The 21917-nt window shown below is 37.7% G+C and overlaps 1 protein-coding gene across 2 annotated transcripts in view; it reads left to right on the forward strand.

The window, feature by feature from the left end:
• The window catches only part of CCSER1 (coiled-coil serine rich protein 1), a 623183-nt gene that overhangs the window by 151598 nt on the left and 449668 nt on the right, over nucleotides 1-21917 (forward strand). For both annotated transcript variants that reach the window (XM_065736482.1, XM_065736483.1), the window contains exon 5: nucleotides 19478-19589. In XM_065736482.1, coding sequence (XP_065592554.1) covers nucleotides 19478-19589 — 112 coding nt within the window. The remainder of the gene's footprint in view (nucleotides 1-19477; nucleotides 19590-21917) is intronic.

Consider the following 21917-nt stretch of genomic DNA (forward strand, 5'->3'; position numbering starts at 1 on the left):
CCTAACCACAAAGTTTCAAAGCATTGCAAATTGGAGAACATTGTGAATTCTGCTTTGCTTTTTCCTAAGAAGGAGATGATGAGGATAGAAGTACTAGAAGGAAAAGAGTTGGTAGCTGAGAACCCCAAATGAGGATAAACCCCTAAGTGCTTACGGGTGGCAAAAATTAGGTACTTTCTTTGTTTGTTGTTATGTTTTGAAAAAACTTAGTGTTATTTAGTAGGCAATTCATTAAGTACACTGGTTTGAATAGCTAAGTTACCTGTGTTTTATGGAGAATGTAGGCACCCTCTCTCTAAAAGAGTAATTTTATTGCAGTGCATAAATCCCAAATAAAAGTAGGCCCAGTTATTTTTATGCTCCCACCACGTAGAAGTCTTCCAGTGCAAAAAACAGCTCAGTCCTTTCTTCCTGATTACTGGAATAAAGAGATATGTAATGCTCCTAACTTAAAAAAAAATAATAAAATAACTGCTTGCTCAGTTTGTTGAACAAGTGAACAATTGGTGTATATTGTTAAGTTACTAATTGTCTAGAAAAATTATTATTTTTATTTATTGTAGCTTTTCTTGCTTAATACTCCACTTTTGCTGGTCTGTACACCCTAATGATTGTAATGCAGCAAGGAGCAGAAAACTTAAATGTGCTCATTCTCCCCAAAACAAAAACATTTGTCTACTAGATGATGCCTGATACCTCCCATCTCAACCTTACTCTAACTGAAATAGTTTGAAAATACTCTTTACTATCAACTGGAGAATCTATTCCTCTTCTCATTCTGTTATGTTTTCTCATCCATGGCTATACTTTTTCATGAGAGCTGCATTTTCACAGTAAGCTTACTTAGCGAGTAAAGTACTGTTTGATTGTTTATAGTTACCCAACCTAGAAACCATCTCACAGAAATCCCATAATATTATTACATACACATAATGGGGTATACAGTGTGGTTTTTCAAAACCTAACATGCTTGTGTATAAGTCAGTATACTTAACAGAATGAGTTCAGTAATGAAAACCAGTAAAAAAGGCAAAGGAACCAATGCAAACAAGGAAACACTACAAAAAGTAGAAAAATAACCCTCATCTGTCTCTGAAGACGGAAGACCGTAAGAAAAGAACTCCAAAAGATGAGAAATCTAACAAAAAAGGTCTTCACCACTTCTGGTTGCACAGGTGAATTGCCTTCACCTGTGCTCTCAGGGCTGACCAGGTCTTTTCTCCAGGTGCTCAATCAGTGGTTCAGGATGTGAATAGGCAGTTTCCATACAGCTAGTTAGTTTGCCTGACAGTCTTCTAAAGAGAAACATGGTGCACCATTTAATGGCAGCGGTCCTGAAGGGAGAAGGTCTTCAGTTTGATGCAAGCATGAAACCTTATTTTATTCTATTGCATTCCATTTGATTTGTCTGTATTCTCTAATACTTTGGTACACACAGCTGCGCTTATATACCTTTTCAGCTATAGCTACGCAGTATTATTTGTGTAATTAGGCTATATTGTTTAATTTGTAACTAAGTGTATGGGAACTGTTGAATCACGGCCTGAACCACTAATGATAAATGCAAGTGCTCTATGTACATTTGGTTCAAGAATGGATAATAAGTTATACTGTAGTGCCTAGAAGATTCTGATTAAGTTACTGAAAAGTACAAGTCAGACAGAATCAACTCAAACACAGCAATCAACACCTGTTTTTTTTGGCTAATGGATGTACAGACTTGGAAAAGACTTGTGGTGTGCTGTACCAAATATCTGTAGCTTATAGTAAGGTGGCTCTTTGTTAAATTAGCTTTTAGTGTGTGAAACCAAAAATATGTGCAACTGGCTTGAGCTAGGTTGCGTTGAACCATGCAGTAGGAATATGAAGGATTTGTTAAAGTTTGTTCTTGAGTATTTATTGCAAAATATTCTTGACATATTAATTTTAATTAGAGCATAATAAGTAGTTATGACTAGCGTATGGGATGGGTTGAATCTCAGCCTGAACCACTGATTGATCACCTGAGGTGAGCACTGAGTCAGCCACAGGAGCACAGGTGAAGGTAATATAGCTGTGTGATTGGAAGGGGTGGAGTCTGGCTCCACCTCTCCCAGACCCCATTTAGGGCGGACCAGCACTGTGGAGGGATTTCATGTTGGAGATTCCTTTTCTGTGGAGTTATTGGTGAACCTCAACCGTCCGGAAAAGGTGAGCGTTTTCTTAGTCAACAGCTATCTTTTATCATCTATGTAAGCCTAACAAAATATACCATCTTATTCTTTATTCTTTCTTAGTACCACTCTTGTGTTTTATTCATCCTACGATTGAGTAATATTGTGACTAAGTAACATTGTTTAATCAATGCTTTGTTTCAGACAGACCAGGTACATACAGTGCACATCGTACCAAACACACTTGTACTTTTTGTATTATTTCTTCAAGATCCCATTTTCTCTTTTTGATGTTTGTGGCCTACAATGGCTAGTAAGTGTCTTGATTTGTTAGAAGCTAAGCAGTGCTTCCGGTCCTGCTCTCTAACTTTATCTCCATAAGCTTATAGTATTATCAACAAGCAATATGCCTGATTCTTTTTTATTAACCTTTTCAATACATGGGACTATTTGTGTAATAAAGTATGAATAAAAATGAGTTGGGAGTAACAGAAAAAGCTCCTGTGCGTTTCTCAAAGTCCATAATAAGTTGTAGATTCGCGTTGCTTTCTTTCACCACTGAAAATAAACTTTTTCTTCTGTATATGGAGAAGGGAAGTTAAGCAACAGAGAAGAGAGAAGAATAAAAATAATAATAATAATAAAAAAAAGCAATGAGTATTTGCAGAAAGCAGAAGGTGGAGCTGCTTCTGTGGGATTCTATGGTATCACCCCACATTCTCCCACACTATTTACCTTGTCATAGGTTGGATCTTCAAACACTCTCCAAGGCAAACACATCAGAAGTGTGTTCAAATGTAAAAATATCCACAAAGTGTTTCTGGGAGACATTTATCTATCCCCTCTTTATGAGCCAGAGTCTTATCGCGTACTTTATCTCAGGAAGCAAGCTTTGAGGCATGGAAAATTGTTCTCTTTCACAGCACCCTGTGTCTCTAAGGCTGCTTGAAATGGATGTGTAGTTGTCCATTCACCACGGTGAGCAAGAGCGATCAAGAACGATTAAATAATATATGTAAACATGAGGGGGGAAGAGAGGGAGTTAAGGGGTGCTTTAATGTTACTTAAACACTACAAATGTTTTTTGGGTCTTGGTTACAAATATTGCCGTGATCTGTTTGACTTGTCTTTTGTCTGTTAAAGTGATTACAAAGTACATAGAGGTTATAACATGTTGTGTAAGTATAATAATACATGTACTGATGGGCGGAATAAACAGATGAGTTCCAACTATGCACAGTAGCTACAATTGAGTATGTTTCTCCCCTGGGCCACCTGGGATCCAGGAAAAAGAGATCAAAGTCTAGGTTTTACCAGGTTTGGATGGCAACATGGGCTATTTTCCATTTACCTGGGGCAATAATTTTATGTTGCAAGGGGCTTTAGATGGTTAGAAGTTACAGTTTCTTCTAATGCTGCTCTAGCTTTCTCCCTGAGGCATACCATGTATTTTTCGTTGTAGTACTATAGCTATAGGTTTTAACGATTCAGGAAGCCTCCTAATTAAAGGGGTCATCCTTTCAGGATTAACAGGCATCATCATAGGTGATTCATGGTGCAGCTGCAGTTTTCTATCATACATCATTTGGAGACAAGCAGACTTTTGAACACTTTTTACTAATTGATCAACTGTCCTAGTAATGGCAAGAGGGTCTCCCCTTTCTAGAGGGTTAATACCACCTGCCTAATAGGCAGCCCTCAGCATTAAGGACCAGGGAGCACGATTGGTGCCTGTAGTTAAAACTACTTCTGGTCCCAAATAGCCTTCAGCTTGCTTTACAGTTAACAGTATTTCTTTCCAATGGTGAGACTAATCCTCCATATATACTCTGTCTATAATTCCTCTGGAGAGCAGCCAAAATCTCTTTTAAGTTTTGCTAGTTCAGTGGTCTAAAGGGGAATTTCCTTATCCTAGCTTGCTCCTAAAGAGCTTCCCCACGTTCTCTTTTTTATTTTAGGATTTTATTTATCATCTGTTGTAAAGTGGGAGACATCACATTGAGTCCTTCCTTATTAGGGCTGCTGAGGCACAAAAAGATGAAGAGCATATTCCAAGTCATGCTTTAAATGAAGCATCACCCTTCTCCCATAACATTTACAGCATTCCATCAGGGAATAACAACAATATTACTAACAGTTCTGTTGCGTAGCATTTGTGGTACTCTTATTAATGCTAACAGTATTACATTATTTAGAAGCTATTTTAAAGGTACACAGTTGCTAAATGACTTTCTTTCAGAGTCAAAAGCAGAGGTAAAAGGTTCTTATTTAAAACAGAGGGATAATACGCAATTGTCTCATTATCTACTTTCCAAGTATTTGCTTGCCAGTAAAAGTTATTTATTCCATTTTTTTGTTTGTTTTTTGGTTTGCAGTTGTTAAGACTAAGTAGAATTTGAACAGACTAATGAATTCATAAGGGCTTGGACTTACATGTTGCACTATTTTTATTTCAGTTGGTAACATTGAGTATTGGGATATATTTCATGTTTGACAATAAATAAAAGAAGCAACTAAATTTCTTTGTGTATCAGATATTTATTTGATTCACATTAGGAATTTTGAATTTATCTTAAGAATCACAGAATCATAGAATGGCCTGGGTTGGAAATGATCTCAAGGATTATGAAGTTCCAACCATACCTTGTTACAAACAGGATTGTCAGCTGTTAGATCAAGTAGTAGATCAGGTTGCTCAAGGCCCTATCCAACCTGGCTTTAAACATCTCCAGGGTTGGGGCATCTGCAACCTCTCTGCTCAGCCTGTTCCAGCACCTCACCACTCACTCAGTGAAAGAAAAAAAAACAATTCTTTCCTTGACTTGTAATCTAAATCTCCCTTACTTCTGTAGTCCCCATTAATGTGTTTTGTGATGCTTACCAGGAGTGTAGAGTACAGCTAATACAAGCCTGGATGAAGAATACTGAGCTCTGGCTATTCTACTTCCAGTATTCTACTTCCAGGTCTATCTGCGTGGTGCTTCATGGTTCTATGGTTGCCTGCAATGAAGTACATAGTTCAGCCTCATTATGTTTAGATCTTGAGCAAATGGTCAGATAACAAACATCCATCAACATGCTGAGGAGAAAAATGTATTTTGAAGAAATGAAAGCCATGTAGCCTTGTGTATTTATTTTATCACTCTGTGGAGCTGGCAGTGAGAACAAATAAGTTCTGAAAATGTCAGATTCAGTAGATTACGTGTTTAATTATTTTTCTTATGGATAACAGCCTTCAAAATACCTCTGCACATTCTAAAGTTATTTCGTTACTCAAATAATATGAACTGTAAACCAGTGCTTTTAATTATCTGGTGGAACTACATCCTGATTTTTCTGAGTGACCTTGAGCAACCAACTTGTGAATTTGAAGTTAGATAAGGTCTCAGTTCGTCCCATCTGCTCTTGTAAGTAATGAAGTACTTACACGTTTCTAAGTTGTGCTTGTAATGAACCTTATAACATATAAGGTTCTAACTAAACACGTTATTTAGGAAGGTATTTGCTTTAATTTTGAACGTACCTAAAGACAGACATTTACTGATTCTGTTTTTTTTTCCTCAATAGTTTATTTGCATAAGGCTATTATCTGCCTTTGCAGAATATAGAGGGAGGTACTTATCTTGCTTTGAAGATTCTACTTAGGTTTGCATACAACATAATGAACTAGCCCTTTGGTTATCTTTTTGAGGTGTGGAGATAACCAAGTTGAGCCTGATATCATTGTTACCAGTGATACAGAAGCAAGACATTTATAGGATGAGGTTTGTGTTTGACATTTGTGCAAAGGCAACACACTTAGTCTTTGGTTTGTGAACCAAAACTATGCTTCAGTGGTGTAATGATGGTCTGGATTCTTTGAGTCTGGTGGTATAATTGGGCATTTGGCTCAATTCAAACACAGTCTGCTGGAATCCTCCTGTTTATGGGCTTCAAGATCTGCCCATACCTCCTGTCATTGTAACTCTGCTCCTTTTTGCCAATTATTATCTATTGATATTTCAACTTATTTAACTTGAACGTAATGAATCAAATAAAATAAATATTGCCCTCTGTTCTTGCTTACATTTCACGGTTTTTGTGTGTGGGTTTTTTTTTTTTTACTTTGTCACATTTTTAGAGTAAGTGTGGTAAGATGTGGGTGTATTAAAACGGCTTAATTTATTTTCAGACAGATGTATATATTTTGCTTGACATATGCTTTATCTCCTGCGTATATGCTGTTAATTTGAATGTTAATTGGAAGAACTCAGCAAATCACTTGCAAACCTGGCACAGTAGTGGTGAGTTCTGCTGTTAAAACTTTTACATCAGGACTATAACTCTGTAATCTTGTAAGAACCCAAGTATGTGTTTGCGACGTGCTGTATCAGATGACCTTGGCTTTGGAATGCAGTAAATTCGTGGGACATCAAGTATAGCATAATCTACGTGCTGTGTAAATGGTTGAAGTTTCACAAGTACAGCTGCAGCAAATTGATGGATGGTCATATTCTGCTTCCTACTGTGTTTCTTTTTGTGGTCCACTAGACTGTTCTCTTTCCATAGTTGCCACTGACCTTTATTGCCTCCTGGCTAACTGTTTCCTTAGTGTTGCTTGAAGGGCTGCGTGAGCTGGCTAGGAAATTCTCAATTTGATTGTCTTCCAGAGTCACTCCTATGCTTGCTGTCACAATGTAGCAGTTGAAGAGTCTTCAGTCTCCAGTGCTGAGAACATACCAGAGCACATCCTTCAAACACATTTAGATGCCCAGAGTAGAGAGTGTGGTATTCCATCTAATCTTATGTGTCTTCTGTTCCTGAAAACGTCTTCATTTTCCTTCTTAGTTTGTAGTTTTATGCACAGATCATCATAATGCTGTAATAGCCTGTCCTGTTGTTACTGGATTAATGGCTGATGCTTGCCCACCACCCCCCAACATTACTACTTCTTCCACTGCTTTGCACTTAAAAATGAACCGTTGTCAGCAGTTTCCATGTGCATACTCATATTTGATTAAGTGCTTGCAGAATTGACTTTGATGTCCTGCACAAATGCAGAGATGATGTTGATGCTTAGCTCAGGAACCAAAGTTGTTGAAGATTTACTAAATAAAGTAATAATAATAAAAATAATATATTTATACACAAAATTTTGCAATGTGGTCCATAATTAAAAATACTAGTCTGTATATGGGGACTGCTGAGTTGCAGCCCGAACCACTGATTGAGCACCTGGAGAAAAGACCCAGTCAGCTCTGGGACTACAGGTGAAAGCAGTTCATGTGTGCTACTGCAAAGGGTGGAGCCAGGCTTCACCTTCACCTCTTAGACCTCATTTAAGTGCTGACTGTGCTGAGGAAGGGTTTTTTTTTTTACTTTTTTTTTTTGTTGGACATCTCTCCTTTCGAGTTCTTTTCTTGTGAGCCTAGGTCTTCAGAGACAGGTGAGCATTCATTTTTACTTCTTTTTGTAATATTTCCGTGTATGTCCTTTTGCTTTTACAATTACGCATTTAGTTAATTGGAAGTTCCTTCAAGGATGGGGTTATTAAGTAGGGTTTTGTCCTTCAAGTTAAATCTATATTCTCAAAAGGAGACTTCTTACTTTTGGAATAGCAAAAGAGTGAAATATATCCTTTGCGTTGTATTATAAAAATGAAAGATATCTATTTAGAGAGAAGAGTGGATGTTTTCATTCTGGTTTCTTTGCTTGTGTTCGTGTCCAGTGTAAACTTCAGATATCTAAGGCAGGAATGACTCCTGTGGAAGAATGGATGAGTTTGATGTGGCTATGATGATTGTACTGTTATGGGGACTGCTTACTGAGCTGCTTGTCACTGAGGTTGACAAAGGTTGTCATTTTCGTAGCAGAGAAGATGTGTAACTCTTCTGGCACTTATCCCCTGTGCTCCTGCTGGCGGGTACCAATATGGTTATAACAGTCAAATACTCTCACTCTTTAAGAAGTTATAAATATTTCACGTTATTTTTCTGGTAAGCTTTTGTTTTTGGTATCTATTAAGAGAGCTGGGGGAGTGGTTTTATTTATTTAATTGGGAATCTGTGCTTTTTTTTTTAATTTGTGCTTATGTATTAATTGATTTCTTGTGGCTAATGACCGTCAGTACAAACAATAATAAGTTAATTTTACTTGCCTTGTCATTCTTCCTTTCAACTAGTCCAAGGTGAGGACAACAAATTATGCTCCTGAAAATGCTTGCTATTGAGTTTTGACATTTTCAGCTGTGCTAAGTTACAGTCAAGGATGTTGTTGTTAGAGGAGCTCTTCCTTCAGGGCCTTGTATTGTGTCTAAGAAAATGTCCTGCAGGTCTTTTTATATTCTTTCCTTCAAGATGCCAGTGTGACAGTCAGTCCTGCTTCACTTCTTTTCTTGAAGATATGACACGGCTTAAAACGGAAACTCAAACTCAGATGTGATGACAAAACTGAACTAAACCTATTGTTGCTTGATTTGTCTGAAAAGGGATCTTGGAAGCAACTGGTTCTTGTGGCTGGTAAAAATAATTGTAGGCATTTTCTCAGTGCTCTTAAAAGTAAAGAGACAAGGCTTTTCCCAGTTTTTGGTATGTCATGACTGTTGCCAGAGTGTGGCTCTAGTATTCCACCTAACATTGGTCCTTTCAGTAACACTTTTTGCAAGTTGTACAGGGCCTTTGGCTATATGTTTTTCTTCCATCTTCTGAGACTGGCATTTTTCTGCCTTATTTTCTGTTGAGGGCTGGCAGTTGGCTTCTGTGGCCTTTGTGGTTACATTGTTCAGATTAAAGTCAGGACCAGGGAGACTGAGAGCACTCAACTTTATAGAATGCCTGCAGCTTCAGCTTACTCGTGGGCCTTTGCAGCTTCATCTGTTGTCCCAGCTGATGAGCCAACTGAACTTAATGAGCTTTTATAACTGCAAGGTAAAGCCCGTTAACTTAAACTGTTTGGCTGAAATGTTGGATATGGAGCTTTTTTCCATGTTTCCCACAGCCACTGTGTACATTCGCAGGCTTGGCTGTCATGAAGAAACCTAGTGATGAGCATGATTCCAGAGTACATATGTTGCATCCTACTCATCCAGAGAGTCTGAGCCATGACGTTTTCTAGGGAACTGATGTTATTACACTTTCTACTTCAGATACCAGTCCTACCAAGCCACCATAGCAAGCAGTCTTGATCAGACTCCCTGATAGGGAAGGGAGTTCATACTCAAACCCCAATCGTGCTATTTGAATGTGTAGGGTTAGTGTCTTGCTTCAGGTGTGTGTTGTACATTTTTTTGAGGTTATCAAGCAGTATATGTGAGTTCTGCCTTTCTGGCAGAGAAGGGGACTTTAAATTTTTTTATCCTCTTTGCTTAACTCCAAAAGTATATCCCAGAGCTAATATTTTGCTCTTTCCAGTGAGGCTGAAATGTGTATTTTTCCTCAGACTTGCTTTTAGCCAAGCACTGTGTTACCAGCTGAGCAGTTTGGGGTGAATTGCTTTTGGTGCATGTTAATGTAGTATTTTTTTAATTGGCTCAGTATGACTCAGTAACATAGCTTTTAAGAATTCACATTTTTTTTAGTTGTGTTCTTATTTATGCAAGTTGTTAATAATTTGCGTTCTTACGTTCTCTTCCAAGTTCAAACAGAATCACAGAATCACAGGGGTTGAACGGATCCTCAAGGGATTTTAGCAATCAACCCCTCTGCTTAAGCATGTTCCCTACAATAGATCACGCAGGTAGGTGTCCAGACAGGTCTTAAGCATCTCCATAGAAAGAGACTGCACAGCCTCTTTGGTCGATCTGTTCCAGTGCTCACATTTACTTCTAGAAAGTTCTTCTGCATGTTTGTATGGAGCTTCCAATATGTTCTTGACCTTATGCTACACACCACAGAGAAGAGACTGGTCTAATCCATTTGCCTCTCACCTTCCTTTAATTATTTGTAAATATTAAGATAATAAGATAAGTATCAGATTCCCCTGTCCTCTTTTCCCCAGCCTGAAGTAACCCAAGTTAGTTAGTCTTTCCTCATATGGGATGTTTTCCAGACTCTTTGTATCTTTACCTTTACCTCTTCTGTATGACTTCGAGACCACTGTCTCTTTTTGGTCTGGGAAGCTCAGAACTGGACACAGTAGTCTAAATGTGGCTTTAACACGGCAGAGTAAAAGGGGAGGACCATCTCCCTTGACCTGCTGTCTGTGGGCTTTTTAGTGCACCCCAGTGGATAGTGGGTGCCTCGCAGTTTAGCGTAATATCCTCCTTATGTCATTATTGTTTAAATTCACCTCTACATATACTTATTTTATTTCACTGTTCCCTGCTGAAAGTGAATTTATTCTGTTACCTTCAAAGCCTTTTTGTATGTAAACTGATGCACCTACTGTTTATGTGGTTTGATAGTTATGGGATAGGGGGGAATGTTTTTAAATCTCCTGTGTCTTAGTTTAGGTTAAATACTAGGAGGAAGTTTTGCACTCAGAGGATAGTGATGTGCTGCAACATGTTGCCCTGTGAGGCTGTGGATGCCCCAACCCTGGAGGCATCCAAGGCTAATCTGGGTGTGGCTTTGGATACTCTGGTCTTGTGGTTGGCAATCCTACCACAGCAAGGGGGGTGAAACTGGATTATCTCTGAGGTCCTTTTCAGCTCAGGTCGTTCTATGTTTCTGATTTGGTCTGTATCTTTGTTATTGTGCATCCTAGTCTAAATGACCAAGCCTCTACTTTTTGTTTTAATCATTTTTCATGCATCTCATTTATGAGACTTCCTGCTATTTGGTTATATATGATAGTAGAACATCAGATTATTAGTGCTTCATTGTAACCTTTCATTCATTTATAAGCGTTCATTTTATTCGTGTCTACGAAGTCATGGACTGAAACGTGTTACTAGAGGCTGACAGAAGTTGGTTGCAATTTTAAACTCCTAGTATTACGCTAAAGTATTTTTCATACTGAGAAACAAAAATGCCCAATTATTGTAAATAGAATATGCTTTTATTTCATGCTTTGAAGATGGTTTGAACAATGCTTGAGCTGACGTTATCTTGAAGTAGTTCAGTGTGAGTAAAGAAGTGTTTTAGAAGCAGCCTTAAGCATAAATAGATATACTTTAAATGTTTTAGGTATGGAGGAGTTACAATTGAAAAATGAGCCTACTTTTATTCCTGTGTCCTGTGAATACTGTTATGATTCTTCCTGGTGTTGCTGCAGTGGTTCATCACTGCTGGATTTGCCACGGGGACTGGTTGCAGAGAGGGTAGCAGGATGGCCAGATACTGAACAGATTTCACATGAGCGCAAACTCAGGTTCCACAAGATGAAGATATGACCAGCTAAGCATCTAAAAGAACAGTGTAGAAATTGTTTGGAAAGAGCTGGGGGGTAATTTGGCAGTGTTCTCAAATTAGGGGACATCATGTATAGCTGATAGATGGCTACTTGATAATGGAATATTAGAAATATTTCTTCATGTATCCTATAGCTTAGCTTTTGAACTGTGCAAGAGATTGTGGTTGCTGGATGTCTGGGCAAATGCAGAAGTAATGGAATAAGTTCATAACTTCTAGGAGAGTTTTCTATTTACAGACACAGTTTTTGTGGTTTAGCATGTCTTAAAGTGTAAGCTGGAGGAGGATGTTTGAGAAGAATGAAAAAGAAAGAATGTGCTGCCCTTTTCAAGGGACCAGACTACTGTCATTCTGTCAATACAACGTACTTAGCAGAAAGGGACACAGGAAGTTCTCTGTAAGGGTGACAGAGTACTGGCTGCCCAGGGAAGTGGTGGTGTCTCCTCTGCGAGATTTTCAGGACCTGCCTGGACACCTACCTTTGCAATCTGCTGTAGGGGACCTGTGATAACAGGGGAGTTGGACTTGATACCTACAGTTCTCTTCCAACCATTCTGCCGTTCTGTGACTGTGAGGTGTATGGGAAGCAGGCTATCAGCACTGTCATTATTTTATTAATTAATGTTTCATCACAGGCATGACTTAACGTGATGGATCAGGATCACCAGTCAAGGAAGCATTTGAGGCATTAATGTTGAAAGGAGCAGCTGTTGCATATAGTTAACTACTTTATGCTTAGTGTATGAGCCAACAGGTCCAAATATCATGTATGATTGCTACTCTATTATTGCAGTGGCAATAAGCAAACTTAAGGTACAAAGGCAAAGGAGCAGATAATCACATGCTCTAGTGTGTTAGAAGAATTCTCTGGCTTCTGATTAGTGTTGTGCAGTGTATCCTTCGTAACTGGGAGCCAGCATTGACAGCACAAAGCAGATGTGTGTGCAGCCTTTGTGAATGCCATAAAAGGAGTAAATGTGAGAACCTGCTTCATTTGCCCATAATGGCCCTGTAATTGTTGCTATTAGAAAATTTCAGATGGTGACTGTGGTGTGTTTAAGAATTGGGCCTGTGGTTTTATTGCAGAATTATTTCATTAAAACCATTTGGGGACTGTAGGCATAGAGTCTCACTCACTCTCTTAAGTATTATTCTGGCTAATATTGCAAAATGCAGCTGTTTCTAAGGGACAAGAGGCACTAGAGTAACTGTTGAACTAATAACAAAATTGAGGTCCATTTATTTATTTTTTTTCCAAGGACCGTCAGCTAATCTGAGATCAAGGTGCAGGAAAATTAGGCTTTTTATTAAAGCGGGGCAAAGATGGCTTTCACTCAAAGCACCTTGACCTTTTATGTGGCTTTTAAGAGACTGAAAGTCTCCTTGGGCTTTATGGTTTTAAACTAAGTAATTAAAGTTTTGTGTTTTGTTTCTGGGGCCAAGGAACAGAATATTGAAATGAAGTTGTACGCTTCGTTTTGCTGAAGCGTTTAATGAAGCTGATGTTTGGAGCTAGTAAAGAGAAGAGCCCCCTGAATTAATTAAGAATATGAGAGAACATGATCACGTAGTGATCTCAGTACTAAACTACAGTTATTACTAGACTTACCACAACTAATGCACTTCATTTAAAGATACTTGTAGTGCCAACAGCTTTCCTGAGAAATTACCTTGAGTTACTTATTTTAAATCTCCTTTTCTTCCGTTGGCTTTTCAGTCATCCTCAAAAACAGACTAAGTTAATCAAGAAATTTATGGTAGATCCTCTTGTTCCCTTTTTGTGTATGTATACTTATAAGATGTTGTTATTAGCCAGACTGGAACAAGTGTTTGCCTTGTATGAAGAGTGTACGTAGGGCCAGGCTCTCAGCTTTTCCTTGTCCTGTGTTCAGAGCATTTCAGCTCATTGCCTCAGTGCAACAGAGCCAACCTTAACAAACAGTGTGCTAAAATGCAAATGTCTGCACTGGGAATTGGTATTCTAGAGTAATTAGAACATGTTTTCTGGCTTTCGGTAGTTAAAAGGAATGTTCAATTGGTTAATTTGGATCCAGATATTGCTCCCCTGTGTTTCAGTCTCCTGTTTCTTACACTGGTATTTGACAGGAAATGTATTTAACACCTCCTATGCCCCTGGCTGGTTGCTGTTTTTTTTTTTTTTTTAACTAAAGCAGAATGTTTTTAGGTATGAAACGGAAGTTGTTTTCCAGATTTGAAAATCCATCTCTTGAATGATGAAAGTTGATTACTTAAATTTTTATAGTTTATTAATGGGAATTCTTGGAATTGTCAGTGTCGGACTTTTAAATCCTGAAATACTTCAATGTTTTTGTCTGCACACATTATGAGTCTCTTATGCTTTATTGCACACCGAATATGAACATTTTCCTTCTGTCTTCTCTAAACAGGAAGTACCTTCAGCTAATTTCATCACTTACATGTTGTGTCAGAGGAGACTGTTTTCTCAGTGATTAGTAATAGCCAGATTTTCTCTTCTTTTTATTAAAAAATAAAGTAAAAACACATAAGTGGAATAAACTATATTTGAATAGCTGCTGGAACTGTAACCCCTAGAGCTTAAAATATATCTGTTCTTCAGAGATTTAAGTTACTTTCATTACCTGTTGAAGGCTTCATAGTGCCCTGCTATTTGGGGAATGAAGCATTTTCCACGGGTTTGTCCAGAGTAGAAGAGAAGACCTTAAAAACAGTCACTCTTACTGTTATTGAAAGAAGGAGCTAAGGAAAAAAAAAAATGGAGCTATGGAGGAAAAAAAAAAGGTTTTTCTTTTTTAGATGCAGAAATTGATTTTGATAATGAATCATGTTCTGGAGCTCCTTAAACACTCCTAGCGATAAATATATGGGGGGTACTATTAAAACATTTGGTAATGGAAGAAAAAAAGCAACCTGCATGCATTATTGAGGGATAAATTGAAGAATTCTGGGAGGTATTGGTTGTAAGAGCAGCAGTGATCCCTTATAATTGTATTACATCAAGTTATAACATCATTTTTTTCTTTTTCTGTTGAGTTGTCATATGTGTGACTCATAGTTGTCAGAGGTTTACGGGCAGGTTCGGCCCGGTTCTGTGACGATTGGTGCGGGGGACCTGCAGACCCACGCCCCAGCAAAGGGGTAGGGGAAAAGGGAAAAGGGAGATGGGCCTAGAAAACAAAACAGAAGCAATGATCTGAGGAGGAAAGCTAATTTACTAAATAAGATATCAGAAAGCAAAATAACACAATATAATACAATATAACAGGAATTGAAGCTAATAAATCAAATACAATGAGCAAGAGAGGGTGTCTGATAAACAGAAGGCCTTATGCTAACGCTGAAGGCGGACGGCAGTGAGCATCCACTGCTGAGCCCATCCCAAAGGAAAGAGAGTGTCCGTGACTGCAGACAGTTTTTATCTTTCCCTCTGAGCGTAAACACGTAAGAACGCAAAGCATCGCAAAGTCCTCTGGGGAATGGAGTTCTTCTTCTCTTCTGAGACAGGTATACCTGGAACTATCGATGATCTACGGAGCTGGAGCATTAACTCTTTAACTCTAAATGCACTACATGATGTTATGATGTGGAGTACCAGTACCAAAAATCATAAAACCATGACACAGGCTAGAGGCAGGGGGCACAAATTAGAACACAGGATGTTATGCCTGAACACCAGCAAGTCCTTCTGTGAGGCTATGGGCTGTCCTTACAAATCTTCAAAACCTGCCTGGATGTTGTCGTGGGCACTCAGCTTTGGGTGCCCTGTTCAGGCAGAGGTTGTGTCTGATGGACTCAGATTTCAAGATATGCTTAGATTGTTTTCCTGTTGACTTTTTCTGTGTATAGCTGGTTGCTGTGACTGAGAAGAAACATGAGAACTGCTGATGCTCCTGCTGTATATCCAGTTGGAAGTTTTCTGCCACATTTGTTTTGCAGTACAATCTTATTTGCTTTGCACAACTATTAGCTATTTTGTAATTGTACAAAATCATTCACATTTTGACAGTAGCCTCTAGAGGTCCCTTTAACCTTAACTGTTAAGTTCTATAAAATCCAAGTTGCTAGTTTCTTGTAGCACTTGTTTGCAGGTAATGAAACAGCAATTGTTTTTCCAACTCTATGAATTGAATAAACTGATGAAGTCATTGCTGATTAGAATTAACTTAAATTTTCAGTCTCCTCTTGGCAGAGCGATGCGCATTGCTTACGTTATTTTCTTTCATCATGTGTGGAGCAAGCTTAACACAGTGTGGACAAGAGAGCTGGACTTTATTTTTAGGATTATATACATAAATCTAGTGGTAGTTCAGCCTCAGGTAGCAATTTTTGTTATCATTTTAGGAACTTACTGCAACTGATAAGTGAAGGTTAAGAGAATGCTAAAGGTTGCCATACGTCCTATAAAGTACATGCGCACAGAACATCAAGATTTGAGGGATGACTGGGAAAGGCATTGGCTTTTACTTGTATAATTATCCTGAATATTTGTTGGTCATGTCTCACTTCACTCGCTGCTTACTACAAGCGAAGGGCTTGGTTTTTATTTACACTGGATAAAAAATACTTGCTTTTGTATGGCTTGGAGCTAGGACAAAATGAAAGGTGAGATGAATGACAGTAATGAGGAATGTTGCAAACTTTGTCATGGCCAAGGATAGGTTTAACATTATTTGGCAGAATCTTCAGCAAAAAACAGTCAAATTGAAAGCAGCACCAACACCATTGAATGTAGCAAGAAAGTGAAGTTAAGAAAATATAAAATAAAAAGGTGAAGTAACCAGGTATGTATATTTACCATTCCCACATGAGTGGTATCTTGTTTGTTGGCTTTTGTTCATAAGTTGCAGTGGTAGAGGCAGAGATTTAGTCTGTGTGCTCTTTTTAGGAATACTGTAGTAGACTGGAGAAGCTGTTTACATTGGTGATTGGTAGGTTTTCAAATACTAACTCAAGTAATTAATGCTTGCTTTTCTCTGTTTTCCTCACAAGTTCATGCGATAAGAATATATTTGTCGAGTTCTTTCTCTCTTATAAAGTGCCAGCTGGACACTTGAGAGGATTTTGGTTAAAAGGAGTAATCTCATAGCGTATTTGTTTGATATTATGAGGTTAGTAGTATTTTGGGAATCTTTTAAAGAGATTCAGATTAATGAGTCCAAAATATAGAAGTCATTAATTGGCTTTTTGGGTGGTAATATTTTCTCTGGTACATAAAAAAAAAGAAGGCATATGGAAGAAACGAGGCTTAAGACAAGTTTGAAGTATGAAAGTTGTCTCAAGTAGAACAGAGCCCATCCCTATCATTGTTAAAGATGAGTTGGTCTGCATTCGAGCACATTCTCATTATTTTAATGAATGTTATGAACAGATAATAAAAGAATGCACTCCAGTAGATAAAAATTAAATGCTGTCACTATTTCATGACATTTTAGTTAATTATACTGTCCCATAATGACTTATGAGTGTTAGAGCAAAGGCTTGAGATAAAAGGGAGGAATCGCAGCGGCTTGCAAAAGCTGTACCAAAGCTTATCTCTGTCTCAAATGGGAGGGATAATAAATTCCACGAGCGTGGATCACCAAATGACCTGGGTTTCCTTCAGCTGTAAATTAGGGGATTATACAGTCCCTACGTAGTGTTAATTATTAAACAAAAGCAATTTGAGATTTTTATTCATTCATTAAATTTTATAAAGGCTGAGAGACCAGAGCTGTCATCCTTGTTACTTGCAATATTCTATTTCAGCTCCTCTTGTTAACTGCTCTGATGGTCAATGTGTGATCCTACTCTGTGATGCTTTTGTAGTCAGCAAACCTTTTAAAAGTAAATTTATGAGTTGATAGTCAAGTGGTATCACAACTTTTATTAAAAAAAAATTATTTGCTTCCTACCTTCTTTTTTTAATCAGCTTTTCAGATGAAAATGCAGGAGCTAACTTTGACTTTCACCCTTCTTTGTCTGGAATGTTCTTATTTGCACATATTCAGTCACTGGTTGTAGTGAGAAGATACTTTCTGCTTTTCTTTGTGCCTTGCAATTAGCACCATGATAATATATTGTCTGCTCATTGCATGCAACAAATGAAGATCAAAGTAATTATTTATTCTTGAATTCTTTATTTTTACACAGTTGCTCTAGTTCAATGTATTTATCGTTAGTTGCCTCCGCAGTTTTCTATGTAGGAACGTGTGATATACATCCCTCTTATGTACCCATAGGCAGTATAGCAAGTTTTCTTTTGATGGTAGCATGTTTTGGGGATGGTTGTCTGTGTTTATGACCAAGTACTGAGTAACGCTGGTTCTGAAATACAAAGGTTACGTTTCAGTAGTAGTCATCTTATGTGTCTACTATGCACAACGTGTGCATCAGTAATTAAACAAATAGGCGTCAACACTGAAGAGCATAAAATGTATCAGACATAATTGCATGCACTCTGCAAAAAAGCTTTTCTCCCTTTTAGAATAAGCCCATTGTCAGGATGTTTGTGCTGCTTGCTAAATGGCTTAGAATTACTCAAAAAACCAAATGTCCTTGGCACATTTCAGACTTTTATTACTAATACTCAATCCTTTTCCGTCCTATTCCTTACAATCCACTCTCAAGCTGACTTAAAGCAAAAGGAGTTGCTCCAGGGTGTGCTTTGGGCATGCAGTGTATCTTGATGTGTGCTGAATTCATGCTGAACATAATTTGAGTAAAATGTCACGATTAGCTGTTCTGGTTGACATCCAATCAAGGCAATGTGGGTGAGATTTTTACTTCAGTTTTAGTCACTGTGTAAGAGAAGTAAAGTGTGTGTAAAAGATAAATTGTCTGGTCAGTAAGGAGAATGCACATGAATATGGAGGTTGAGTGATATGTCATCAGAAACAAGTTCTGCCTTGATAAATGTCACTGTTCAGTATTTTCAGCTATTGCAACCTTGTACAAATGTAAAATTGGTTCTGTTTGGCTTTTAATCCTTGAGAATTCATGACAGCCATCCTCGTTATAGTCTGTTATTGGCTGTGTGTATGTGCTTGTGAACCTTACATGGAGGTGTATACTGTGTATATAAAACGCTACGTGGTTTTCTGTTTAAAAATGAATCATCACATTTTCCGTGTTCACGTATGACATATAATAATACTGTAACTGTATAATACAGAAAACTGGTGTGGTTTATTCACTACCATGGGCATTTGTTTCCCATTTCTGCTTGGTGCTTAAAGGCACATTTTGGCTGTATGGGAAATTTCTACCTTTAAATCAGTTAGCAGTGAGGGGTGACTGCTGTGGTGCTATGTTACTAGTGACATTTGGAACTGTGATTTTGTTTTGTGTATAACTTCTAACAAATATAGCTGCCTATATGAAGATCAGGTACTTCTAGGTATTCATTTATTAGTGCTTGTTCAGTCAGGTGCTCAGTTGAAAAATGTGATCATCTTTCTAGTTCTAAATATCATTTGAGTTACATCAGCTAGCAGTATAATGTGTGAATAATTTGTGTGACAGAAAGATAAGAATACAAGGGTCAGCTCTCACTACTAAATCACATGGATTTGGCCTCTTTGACTAGTAGTTCTTTGTCTCAGATCTCACACTTAAAGCCAGAGTTTTTGTAGATAATAACCATCCTCAATTTCCACACTCTTTTTTTCAGCTATGAGAAAAAAGAAAGTGTATGGTATGCTAATTTTGAATTGGAAATACACATCCTTCTAAGGACTCAAAGGAATCTGAGATATAGCGAAGTGACATCATACCGTGTCAGGTAAAATTTTGAAAATGAGAGTGGATGTACCAGTCTATGGCAAATAAAGTGCTACTTAATTAAATATAGAAAACAATGTTTTCTTTGCAGATGGCTACAGCGAAGTCTGGAAAATCATTTTGGGCTATCACAATATGACTTTACTTGTGTATATTTACATATACACATAGATTTATTCTTTTTTTCTTTAAACATTTAAAATACTCCCTTTAACTCTGACATTTTTATCTTCACAGTTTGTCGGGAAGACTCATACCAGTCGATAGTCTCATGTGCTGCTGTTGTACTTACCCCAACAGTGGATACAAGGAAGAAAGAACAGATGCTAAAACCTGAAGCTTCAAAACAGTGAGTTATTCAAATAACGTGATCCTTTTTGAATGCAGTTTAAAAGGCTAGTTTCATTCTTGTGGATGTGTATATACGCTTTATTCCTATTTCACCAGGAGTTAGATTCACATGTTTCTATAACCAGAAATTGACCTGTGACTTAAGTGCTTCTTTTTTTTTTTTGGTGGTCTACCCTTTTATGCAAGGTAATAAGCATACAAAGGAAGTGCTCATTTATCCGCCGAGAAATTTACTTTTAATAGGCTTAGCAGAGTGATTCCTGTTAAGTAGTTATTTCATTCTTGCAGTTTTTAGTTACTTTGATCTTAGTTCCTAAATGGTCTTCTCATTTGAGATATTTCAGTGTTTTTCAGTGACTGTTTTTACTACTGTGATACAAAATAAGGTGACGTCCTCAAAAATGTGGTAGTGGTCTTCAAAGGAAATTGTATGAAATTGAGTGCAATTTGGTATCTTACATTTGATAAGAATCATACCCAAAGCATATCAGACAGGATGGTTGTTCCATAACAGTTTTTGATGTGGTCCCATACTGCATTCTTGTTTATGAAGTGGGGAGACTTGGCGTGGTTTCAGCTGGTGGGTTTTGGTCAGCAGTTTTATGTCCAGGTTGATGCTGGTCATGAGTGACGACTACCAGGGATCTGTCTTGTGTCTGATATTCTTCAATATCTATATTAATGACCTGGAGAGTGGGGTTGAGTTCCATCTTGGCAAATATTCAGATGGCACCAAGCTGTTGTTGCACAGTTGATACAACAGAAGGAAGGGATGCCTTTCAGAGGGACTTGGACAGGCTTGATAAAAGAAATGGGCACATGAGAACCTAATGAAGTTGAACAAGGCCGAGTACAAGGTTTTGTGCTTTGTTTAAGGCAGTCTTGGGTATGTGTATGAACTCTTTGAGAGCTGCCCTGTGGAGAAGGTCTTGGGGATCCTGATGAATGCGAAGGTGGACATTAAAAAACATACAAACAAACAAAAAAAAAAACACTGTAAACTCAATGAACCAGATATTAGACCTCAAAACTTTGGGTCAGATAGAAATGTGTGCACTATCTCATGTGTTACTAGTTATATAATGTCTGTAATAGGAGGTGTAAAACCTGTTTTCCTTGTGTACATCAAGGCTTGGTACAGATCTGTGACCTAAGTCAATATGTTACTGAAGCCTCTCTTTCAATGCGGTGATAAACCGTTTCTTCCTAGTCTACCTGTATCTAAAAATTTAACGTACTTTATGTTTTCTGTCACTTAAATGTGAATTAATGTTAGAAATACTCTCTGATTCAGTGTTTTTTATGGCTTTCTGGTTATTAAGGGATTGGGAAGGCTGTAGTAACTATGCTGAAATGCTTATTTCTGTGGGTAGTTCAAACAATATAGTACACTTCTGCGTCATTTCTATTTAAACGTTAGTCTTCACTGTTATTTGACTGCCTTTTTTCCTCCACTATGAGCAGTTACAAAATTTCATAATACTTCATGAATTCAAGGTAAGATCCTGTATGTATTTAGCATATACTTGAGGCTTCTTCGATGCCACCTCATTTTCCCCTTTATGATATTAGCAAGTATATTAAACCTTTTTTTTGAACTTATTATTTACAATCTGACTAGTGATAGTCTTAATGTTACTAGACTAACTTCATACACTCAGATATCTAAAAAACATGCTCAGGCCTCTGCTAAAATTTGCGCTTTGGAAAATATGGCTTGTATCTCCGGAGTTCTTTGATTTAAAAAGAAGTTTGTGCTAGGTTATTTTATGTATGACTGCATATGAAATGGCATCTCAGTATTGCCATGTTTAAACCAACGTTTCTTACAAATATATTGGCAATGAAACAGAAATGTCTTTGTGGAAAATTTTACATCTTATAACAGGAGTTCAGTAAACTGTCTATAAACATTCAGAGTAACTGTAGGACTGCAGGGAGATCAAAGTGTAGTTTCTTCAGGTAGATATCAAGCTCTGTGAAGCAGCATTGTCCCATTTATTTCTGTTTTGTCACCTTGTGCTTTTTATATGTACATCTTCGTCCTCAAACCCACGTATAATTGAAGTAAAGCAGATCCCATTTTATGGATCTGAATAACCGAGTGCTTTCTGTTTTTCTCCACTGTAGAGATGAAGCTAGAGAAAGCCCCTGAATTCCTTCAATGTTAGTGCACTGGCTGGGTGACTTAATCATCACAGGCCAGTTGCAGTTACTTCTGTTTCTAATTACCTTACTGAAAATGACCCAACAATCTTTATGCTTTAATTTTTATGCTTACCTTTGCGTATGCACCTCAGTGGTTTTGACTATGTCCAAAAATTCC

This window comes from Cyrtonyx montezumae, unplaced genomic scaffold (assembly GCF_038088225.1).
Source record: "Cyrtonyx montezumae isolate F1298 unplaced genomic scaffold, pur_monq_1.0 scaffold_2, whole genome shotgun sequence".
In the NCBI taxonomy this organism is placed as follows: domain Eukaryota; kingdom Metazoa; phylum Chordata; class Aves; order Galliformes; family Odontophoridae; genus Cyrtonyx; species Cyrtonyx montezumae.